General features: G+C 47.4%; 1 protein-coding gene across 1 annotated transcript; it reads left to right on the top strand.

Annotated features, from left to right (window-relative positions):
* The first annotated feature begins 8,473 nt into the window (after positions 1–8,473).
* LOC123054318 (vegetative cell wall protein gp1-like) lies at positions 8,474–10,604 on the top strand. Its single transcript, XM_044478052.1, has one exon. It carries the CDS (start codon positions 8,585–8,587, stop codon positions 10,277–10,279), a length of 1,695 nt encoding a protein of 564 aa, XP_044333987.1. The 5' UTR covers positions 8,474–8,584; the 3' UTR covers positions 10,280–10,604.
* Positions 10,605–10,937: the final 333 nt, after the last annotated feature.

Here is a 10,937-nt window from a genome sequence, read left to right as displayed (position 1 = left end):
TCTTTTGGGAGTTTGATATCATTTTGTGGGTTCCAATGGATATCTCATTCCTTGATGTATCTTTTAATGATATCTTCCAAGTGATGATTTCTCCATTTGGTATTCTTTTCACTTGGTATTTCCTTGTATTTTGGTATCGGTTCTTGAAAGTCTTGAGCATGCATATTAACTTCATGTAGTTTCCGTGGCATGCTTTCTCTGTTTGACCCAATATATAGGAGAAACTCCACCAAGTCTCAAATTGGATGAGATGTGCATGAATTTCATTTCCATATCTATATGCACATATTTATGTGGAGTTTGTCCTATGTATTGTTGGTGTTTCTAACTCTTTGGTCCCAATGAGTTTGGGTACCATTTTGTTTGTGTTGTTGTTCTAGGAACAATTGGAGATGCATTGGATGCTCGGCTCACTCACAAGGAAGGTGTTGTCACCATGTGCTTTTTGGAGTCAAGCTAGGATGATCAATGAACTACTTTGTACCTTCAATTGGTATCTACTACATCCTTCCAATGTTAACTCGGTAACAAGTATCTTCATATACTTCATGCACACATTTCTTGCATCAACCTTGTGTAGGTTGTATCATGGCATGTTATTCATTCTCTCTTGTGATACTTGTTTCCTTTCTCAAAGCATCCCAACAATGATCTCTTGTTATTTCTTTGGTGGCTCCGTGAAAGCTTTTGCCTTGAGTGCATGTCTTATCTCGTTGCATCTTGATGCACTCCTGTGTGGTGAAGATTATTTTCCTCATGCTTATCTCTACGAGGCTTTTGCCATCTTAATTGGTATCCCTCGTCTTGATGAGGCTTTCATCTTCTATCTTCACCATGCGTTGTCACAAGTGTTGGTTATTCATTTTGCATTTTTAGTGTGCTTGTGAACCCTTTTGCTTGGTGTGTGTGGGGAGGACATGCCATGCACCTTGTATCTCCACTATCCAAGACTATGTTGATGCTTAATGCTCATTCGTACATTAGTCTTCTCAAGTGCTTTGCCATGACTCACACACATCATTTTGGTTGAGCCTACTCTTAAGTTGCCTCTTTTATATGTTGCTCAACCATTTGTTTGTTGCAAGTGCTAGGCTTTGTTTCCTATATGCTCACTTGCACTTGTTGTGAGTTTCTATTGATTTTCGGGGAGTGATGATCCTATTTTGTGCACTCGGTATCCTAATGCAAATATTGTAAGAAGTGCACAAATCATGGAGAGCTTCACTAGTGTCTTTAGAACACTCTGTTGCTCTCTTGCACTTGTCGTGAGGTTCTATTGATTTTGGGGGAGTGACGATCCTATTTTGTGCTCGTTGTATCCAGTTACAAAACTAAATTGTGCACAAATCATGGGGAGCTTCTCTAGTTTCTCTAGAACACTCCTTTGCTCATATCATAATTTATTTCATTCATGTGGCACGTAGGATCATTGGTCTAGTTGTCTCAATTGATATCCGTTGATTGCTTGTTTCAATTGGTATCTTTTGATTGCTTGTTTGCTTGTTTCTCTCTTTCTTATGTCTTTGTGGCATATCTTTCTTTTGTAAACTTTGGGCCTAAATATAGTTTGTTTTCCTCCAAGTATTTACCATCAAACTTGTGTATTGCATTCCACTCTCTTGTTGAGAAATAAACAAATTATGGAGGAACACAATTTATATTGGACTTCTAAGCTTTTCTCCCATTTTGGCAATCGATGCCAATGGGGGAGAAGTTTCAGAGAGTTTTGTGGAGAAGTTTAGAGAATTCTCTCCTCTTGCTTTGGTTTTGTTCCTAAGCATTTGCATCTCTTACTCATGCATCATTGGTTGTTGCATTGCATGGTGATGCATAATTCCTTATATAAACTCTTTTGAAAGTGATTGTCATCAATTACCAAAATGGGGGAGATTGAAAGAACATGTGGTGCCCCCATGTTTGGTTTTGGTAATTGACGACAATCTCTATGGACTAATGGTTGCCTTGAGTTATATTTGAAGGTTTTGTCCATAGGCTTTTCTTGGAGTACATGTGTTGGTTTCAAGGAGAGTTTGTGTTGACCAAGGTGCTATTAAGGAATTATCCAAAGATTGGTCATGTGAGAGTTGAGCTTATTGCAAGCATGTCTTGAAGAAGAAGATTGTGTGATCATTCATGTTTACCTTCAAGACATCATCCAAATGAAGAGAGTTGGAAAGATTCTAGGTTGATCAAGACTAAGTCAAGAGTGAATCAAGTTGATCAACTCACAAAGCGTAGAAGATGTACCGAGAGGGATCAAGTGATCCCATGGTATGGTAAGCATTGTCCATTGTGCTTTGTGTACTAACCCATGGTCTATGTGAGAGTTCTATGTGGGGTTAGGTACGTGTTCATGGGCTTGCGTCAAGAGGAAGATATCACTCAACCCATGGAGAGGATGACATCAAGTGGCGATCGTCATCAAGATTGCCGTGTGCAAGTTCAAGTGGAGCGTCAAGAAGAGATCAAGTGCTTGAAGCTTGCCGTCCATTGTGGTGACAATGGACTTGTGAAGATGTGCCGAAGAGTGGCTCACCCATAGTGGACTATGGGGGAGTAATCATCTAGTCTTCATCGAGCCAACACAATCAAGAAAGGTGGTCCAACTTGAGGGAGTCAAGATCGTCATCATCTAGCTCAAGTGGACCATGTGTAAGGCAAATGTTTGCCCTTGATAGGTTTTCTATTTTACCGGTCTCATGGTGGTAGTTGGGAGACCGGGTTATAGGATCGATAGCCATACTATCAAGGGGGGCTCTCAAGTGAGTAGCTTGATCGTATCGTTCGTCGAGAGCTCAAACCATTGCATCCTTGCTTCATGTTTCTTGGTTCTTGTTTGGTTCTCTTTGTGAGTCTTAGAGCTTATGGTCATCTTGATGACAAGCTTGAGTTCATCGAAAACGGAGTTGCATGCGTCTTCTATGATGTTTTCGATGTTGGAGGTTTTACCGGTCTTATCCGAGGAAGGGTTCTCACCATTTTCTTTTGGGCCTTTTCTCATTTGCTTCTTATTGGTATTTCTATCAAGATTGTGTTAGCCCTTGTCGCTAGCTTTCCAACAAACTTGGTTTCGTCGAATTCGGAGTCCGTTTGCAGAAGTTGTGTAAGTTTTGGTGTTCTGAAAAGGCTGCAGCGGTACTACCGCGGACAGGAGCGGATGTAGTTTTTTACTACCGCTCTTGGGAGCGGTACTACTGCTTGGAGCAGTACTACCGCGGCTACTTCCGTGGCTACTTCCGTTCGGGACCAAAAACTCGTCACAAGTCCAGCGGTGGTAGGCACGGATGTAATTTTTTAGTACCGCTCGCAAGCAGTAGTACCGCTACCCCTAGCGGTAGTACCGTGAGGTCAAGCGGTACTACCGCTCCGACGGTTCTTCTGGCTTTTTTGCCTCCTCGCTGTTGTGTTTCAAAGGGCTACTACCGCCCTAGCGGTAGTACCGCTCCTTGGAGCGGTAGTACCGCTCGGTGCGGGCTGTGACCATAACGGTTGGATTTTTCCCCACCTATAAAAGGGGGTCTTCTTCCCCAATGAACCTTATCCTTTGAGCTCGTGTTCTTCCCCCATTGTTGACCTTCTTTGAGCTTGCTAACTCTCAATCCCTCCATGGATTCTTGCTAGTTTTTGAGGGAAAAGCGAGAGGAGATCTAGATCCACATTTCCACCAATCACTTTCTCCTCTATGTGAGGGGAACCCCTTGGATCCAGATCTTGGAGTTCTTTGTGTTCTCCTTCTTGTTCTTCCTCTCATTTTCTTCCCTAGCATTAGTTGCTTCGGTGGGATTTGAGAGAGAAGGACTTGGGCACTCCGTGTGCCCTTGCCATTGCATTTGGTGCATCGGTTTGAGTTCTCCACGGTGATACGTGGAAGTTACAAGTTGAGAAGCTTATTACTCTTGGGTGCTTGGTACCCTTGAGCTTGTTCCTCTTGGGTGCTTGGGCGCCCTAGAGGGTCGGTGGTGTTCGGAGCTTAATCATTGTGGTGTAAAGCTCCGGGCAAGCGTCGGGGTCTCCAATTAGGTTGTGGAGATCGCCCCGAGCAATTTGACGGGTTCCGGTGACCGCCCCCAAGGGTTGCCAAAGTGTACGGGTTTGGTGACCGCCCCCAAGGGTTGCCATTTGTACGGGTTCGGTGACCGCCCTCAAGGGTCCCTTAGTGGAATCACGGCATCTTGCATTGTGCGAGGGCGTGAGGAGATTACGGTGGCCCTAGTGGCTTCTTGGGGAGCATTGTGCCTCCACACCACTCCAAACGGAGATTAGCATCCGCAAGGGTGTGAACTCCGGGATACATCGTCGTCTCCGCATGCCTCGGTTATCTCTTGCCCGAGCCCTTTACTTATGCACTTTACTTTGTGATAGCCATATTCTTTCTTGTCATATATCTTGCTATGACCTAAGTAGTTTTTTTGCTTAGCATAAGTTGTTGGTGCACATAGGTGAGCCTAGTTGTTGTAGGTTTTGTGCTTGACAAATTAACCGTTGGGTTTATTCCGCATTTGTTCAAGCCTCAACCGTAATTATTTTAAAGCGCCTATTCACCCCCCCTCTAGGCGACATCCACGATCTTTCAAAGAGGCTCACCACGGTGGTGCCGGCGACGAGATCGGCGCGGGCGATCGAAGGCGGTGAAGACGGGGACGGGACGGACCGCTAAACCTAGAAAAATCTCGGGGAAAATGGAGCTCGGAGGTCGAGTTTCGAGAGAAGAAATATTAACTAGTGTGGTTCGGACATTTCATCGAACACCTATGTGCATAGGAGGTGAGCTAGAGCACCCAAAAGCCCTCACCTCGCCGGCCAGCAAAAAACAGAGCAGTGCGGAGTGCTCTGATCGCCGGCGATGGTCTATATATAGGCAACTCATTTGTCCCGGTTCGTGGCTGGAACCGGGACTAATGGATGTGGGCCAGGAGCGAGGCCCACTGGTCCCGGTTCGTGCCTAGAACCGGGATAAATGGGTCCAGACGAACCGGGACCAAAGCCCACGAGGCCCCGGCCGGCCACCTGGGCTCACGAACCGGGACGAATGCCCCATTGGTCCCGGTTCGTATAAAAATCGGGACTAATGGACTGGCCAGGCCCGAACGAAAACCCCTTTTTCTACTAGTGCATCTTAATTACGTTGTCAGTCAATGCCAAAATTGGTGTCAACGTAACTAAGGTGCAATCCTTTTTTTAATACATTGTATAGTCGGCAGGGATAACACATCGAACATTTGTAGAATTTTCCTTGAGTGTAGTCGGCGTAGAAGTTTGGCATTGTGCACGGCAGATGGCAATCCTGGCGCGCGCGAGCGCACACACAGCGGGTTCTTCGGCCTTGTAACAGATGGGACAAAATTCATGCATGGCAGGCATATATGGGTGCAGCTGGCCGGGCCGTTGAAGCATCACATCGTGATGCATGCATGCATGCAAGTATGTGTGATCTGTGTATATCCCTGCTGGGCTGGCTGGTCCACTCGTGCTGGCACTATGGACACGAACGTACGCTGTACGCACACAACCCGTGCATGGCGTTGCGTGTCCGGCCGGCCGGCCGCGTGCAATACAGTAGCACCCCGCCATTGCTATTCTTGCACGCCAGAACCAGGCTGAACATGGGGCGGGCCGTGCATACCCGATCGAGAGAAGTTTCACTGGCACTCTTTCCAGCCACTAGCTGACACATATACAAGCTTTGGCCACACCTTTCTAATTTTTCCTTCTGACCTCCAAACAGTGGGACAGGCCCCTACTGCAATCATATGTTTTCAATTGTTTGCATGCATGCAATCAAGCAACCTTGAAACCTAACCAGATGGAACCAATCTAGTCACAAAATCAATAAAACAGAGTGAGAGTCTGAGAAATAGAATGAAAAATCTACACAACTTTTCATTATGAAAGCTCTACACGATTCAGTGGGAAAAATAACCGTTGGATCTTAATTATATGGGCCTAAAGCCAAATGATTTAATAAAACCCTAGAAAATCTCAAAGTCTCATTTGACTTGTATGGCATGTGCAAGCAAAAAATAGTCACGTGTCGCCCGTGGAGGAGAAGAAGACACCAACATATAACATGTTTTGTTATATTTCTCCTTGTAGAACTGGAAAAAGGGCAACAATATGTGCCCGCCTTGCTCCCGTGCTTGCCTCGACACACCAAACTCCCGTTCTCCATGTTTCGTGATCGAGCTGAGCTAGTTTAGTGAGTGGTTCATTAGAAGATTGAATTTTTTATATTTCAGATGATGGGAATTATAGTATCATTAATTGTCTCCCGTGTGGCCTCATGACCTTGGGAGGGGGCCATAGGCCGAGAGAAACTCGCACCATCACACGGAGCCCAACTCTGTCTACTATTTCTCGCCGATTGCCCAAATTATTTTACTGTGCAATATCTCATCATGGTGGTATGGAAGAGCAAGCATCTGAAACCGTGTATGTTGAGAACCTATGTCGGCGAGGCACGATAGGGTTTGGGCCTTTGGGGGGCTATCACTGCGACCAACACATATGTGCTATCATCTCATTATAAGAATTTGTTTCGCTTCGTATGCAAAAACGATAGATATGCTACTTTATTACTCCCTCCGTCCCAAAATTCTTGTCTTAGATTTGTCTAGATACGGATGTATCTAATACTAAAACGTGACTTGATACATCCGTATTTAGACAAATCTAAGACAAGAATTTTGGGACGGAGGGAGTACTTGTCGCAAACTTGCATGCATGATGAGGACATATCCAGTACTCCACACGGTAGTACCTCGGTGCACCCACGTAGTTTTGCATATTTAAGAGTTATTAAATATTGTGATATGAATTCACAACACTAATAATACATGTATATGTCACGTCACAAAATTAAATATATACCCAAACCAATATATGTAGCTCGAGAAAAAAAAGGTCAAATTTTAGCATTGATAGTTTTTATGGGCCAAATCCACAGCCCAGTTTGAAGTGAATACGTACTACTCAGAACCCATTTGTATGTTTCATTTCATGAGCCATGTTCAACTTCAGATATGAATTTTGTGACAATGATTGATACATAATTTATATATGCATTTAATTTCTGTTGGATTTTTGTGTGACTTTTACGATGAAGTATTTGGATTTTTCTGGAGATACTATGTTCTCCATGTATGACTAGTTCTGCTAGCACACTTGCCATGATATTAATCTTAACCTAAACTCATTCCAAATTTCCTCATCATTTTAGCAATAACTCTGATGTTCCCCATCTTCATTTCGTATGAATTTCCAGTTTCAAGCAGATGTATTCACCTTTCCTTTTACCTTACTTATCAAATCAAATTTGTACTTAAAACTTTGTGTCAATGCATTGATATCGATAGTGTCGATCCACCAAACATTTCCATAACAAGAGTGTGATGCTTACTAACTTTTTCTTGAAATGAAGGGCTTACTAACTTCATGGCGAGGTGTATAATTAAGCGCTTGTGAGCCCTCCTAAACAGGGCACCCGCTAGTTTCCTAATCGATCCCTGGTAGCTAGTGCCCCCTATACGCAACGATCCAAGGATCGATCCATCGGCTAGCTGCATGGTGTGAGGGTGGACAGACGATAGATAGCTACGCGTAGGTCGGCACGGGAAGCCGCCAAGGCAGCCCGTGTATGACGGCATCTTGATTTGAACGGGGACAAAGCATCTGCAGCTTGCATCTACACGGGCTAGCGCTGGCTAGTCTAGCTGCTTGCAGGAAGAGTAAGCAAGTTGCAGGTATACGGGCAACTCTGCTGGCCTCTAGCAATCATCATGCCTTGCTAGCTTGTATGTGTAAATCTAATCGCTGGATTAATCTGTGGATGGAGCTAACACACATGCATGGAGTATCTATCTAGGCTAGAAATATCTGACATGTTATAGATCTATCTAGGCTAGAAATATCTGCCATAGCTGGCTAAGATTTCCACAGGTCAATTCGCTCTCCACCTTCCTGGGGTGAAAAGCTATTGTCTGGCCAATGTGGTTGGATCTAGCGACGAATCTCACGTGTGTAGGTATTTTCTTCTTCTTCTTCTTTTGTACTCTAGTAATAATTTGTCTGTGTTTATCGATATAGGTTGACACTAATACAATACTGTCATTTACTGGGAAAATAATTAATTTTGGTGCATGCATTGTTTATTCCTGTTTGTGTCCCTACGTATATATACATACATAATCTAGTTCTCCGGGTTGCAATCATACTCATCGTACGTACGTAATCTAATTATATCCGGGTTGCAATCACACGTACGTACGCTAATCTAATTCTCCTGATTAAGCTTTCAAGTGGCAATCATGCAGTTGCCTATTCGAGGCTACGTAGTAGAATGTAAGAGCAGGGAAACCTCTTCGTGGAGTAGTGAGTATACTCCACACTCCGTCATGTCGACCAAGACAGTACACGATCGAGCAGGTCGCCTCGTCGCTCCACCACCTCACGCTCGCCTATATAAGCACCCCCACTTTCTTCTTCTTCCTCAGACCAGCTAGGACATTGTCTTAGCCAAGAGCACGAAGCTTGATCGGGTAGTGGATAGCACGTACTCCGAGCTAGCTACACCTCAAGCTCGAAGAGCATGGTCCGCATTGCGCCGCTCCTGCTGGTGGCGCTGCTCTCTCTAGCCGTGCAGCTCGCGCCGTCCGCAGCCTGCCCATCCTGCCCCAAGCCAAAGCCTCCCCCGCCGCCGCCGCGTAAGGTCAAGCCCTCCGTGCCCTGCCCTCCTCCGCCGCACTCTCCTACACCCAAGCCCTCGCCGCCGCACACTCCTACGCCCAAGCCCTCGCCACCGCACACTCCTACGCCCAAGCCGTCGCCACCGCACACTCCTAGTCCTACGCCCAAGCCCTCGCCGCCGCACACACCGCCGTACACCCCAACTCCGGTTAAGCCGCCGCCAGTCACTCCTACCCCAACCCCAACTCCGGTTAAGCCGCCGCCAGTCACTCCTACCCCTACCCCAACTCCGGTTAAGCCGCCCCCAGTCACTCCTACCCCTACCCCTACCCCAACTCCGGTTAAGCCGCCGCCAGTTACTCCTACTCCTACGCCAAGTCCGGTGAAGCCGCCGCCTGCTGGAACTCCACCATCTCCTGTCAGCCCGTCGCCGCCACCATCTTCGCCTCCAGGCAAGTGCCCGGTGGACACACTGAAGCTGCTGGGGTGCGTGGATGCCCTCAACGGGCTTGTGCACGCGGTGATCGGCAGCAGCGCCAGCGATAAGTGCTGCCCTTTGTTGTCCGGCGTGACCGGCCTCGACGCAGCGCTCTGCCTATGCACCACAATCGAGCTCAAGGCACTCAACATCAACCTCGTGCTGCCAATCGCCATCCAGGTGCTCGTCAACCAATGCGGCAAGACGGTGCCCAGCGACTTCCAGTGCCCTGCGCCAACGCCTGCCACTCCGCCGCCGACACCAGCAGTGCCGCCATCACCTGTCCCACCATCGCCGTCTCCACCAACCCCTGTCACTCCATCGCCGACGCCACCATCCCCAGCTCCGGTCTCGCCGCCGTCCCCTGTGGTCCCGGCCCCAGTCCCAGCGACACCACCGCCATCGCCGTCGACGGGCAAGTGCCCTATCGACACGCTGAAGCTGCTGGGGTGCGTGGATGCCCTCAACGGGCTTGTGCACGCGGTGATCGGCAGCAGCGCCAGCGATACCTGCTGCCCTTTGTTGTCCGGCGTGACCGGCCTCGACGCAGCGCTCTGCCTATGCACCACAATCGAGCTCAAGGCACTCAACATCAACCTCGTGCTACCAATCGCCATCCAGGTGCTCGTCAACCAATGCGGCAAGACGGTGCCCGGCGACTTCAAGTGCCCTTCGCCAACGCCTGCCACTCCGCCGCCGACACCGGCAGTGCCGCCGTCACCTGTCCCACCATCGCCGACGCCACCAACCCCTGTCACTCCATCGCCGACGCCACCATCCCCTGTCACTCCATCGCCAGCTCCAGTTAAGCCGCCGTCCCCAGTCCCAGCGACACCACCGCCATCGCCGTCGACGGGCCAGTGCCCCATCGATACGCTGAAACTGTTGGGGTGCGTGGACGCGCTCAACGGGCTGGTGCACGCGGTGATCGGCAGCAGCGCTAGCGACAGCTGCTGCCCGCTGTTATCCGGCGTGGCTGACCTCGACGCCGCGCTCTGCCTCTGCACCACCATCAAGCTCAAGGCGCTCAACATCAACCTCGTGCTGCCCATCGCCATCGATCTGCTGGTCAACCAGTGCGGCAAGACGGTGCCCAAGGACTTCCAGTGCCCTAGTTAAGCTCCAACGAGTAGAATATCAACTATCAGTACCACCCGTATCTGCATGCGATGCATGGATCGCTTAAATTCTCTTGTGTGGTCACGTATGTAGTGATCTTTATGTACGAGCATGTGCAGCCCTGACGTACTACCTACTTGTGATGTGGAGCTGTAGAACATGCTTGGATTTTGTGTAACTGTGTATCAAATAATAACCGTGTAGCGCGTTGTGGATTTCAATCGGTTTGTAGCGTCTTCTTAAAAACAATTATGAATCGAATGTGTTGTAATTTGAATGAAGTTGTCACATATATACGTGTCCTCTTTTGTGTGTGTTGTTGAAATAGGTATTAAATAAAAAATTATCTTGCATTTGATTCTTACACGAACTGATCAATATGCTCTAAATCCATGTGCTTGAAATGGAGAAGAGAGATGTGGATTTGGGGCTCTCAGATTGTATCCATTTCCTCGTGCTTGGACCAGAAGAGATACTATATTAAATACTACTAGTCCTTGACTTTTACTACTCAACAAAATAATACTACTACTTTAGTGCAATAAGAAATACTACAAGTCTACAAATCTCGATAAGAAATACTACTACTACTTGACTATACTAAAGGCCAGAACTGTGTAAGAAGGTGCCTCTCTAGTCAGCCCGTGAGCCTGCATAT

The sequence above is a fragment of the Triticum aestivum genome, chromosome 2D (assembly GCF_018294505.1).
Source record: "Triticum aestivum cultivar Chinese Spring chromosome 2D, IWGSC CS RefSeq v2.1, whole genome shotgun sequence".
In the NCBI taxonomy this organism is placed as follows: Eukaryota; Viridiplantae; Streptophyta; class Magnoliopsida; order Poales; family Poaceae; genus Triticum; species Triticum aestivum.
The sequence above is the reverse complement of the archived record's forward strand: the minus strand, read 5'-3'. Positions and strand labels throughout refer to the sequence as shown.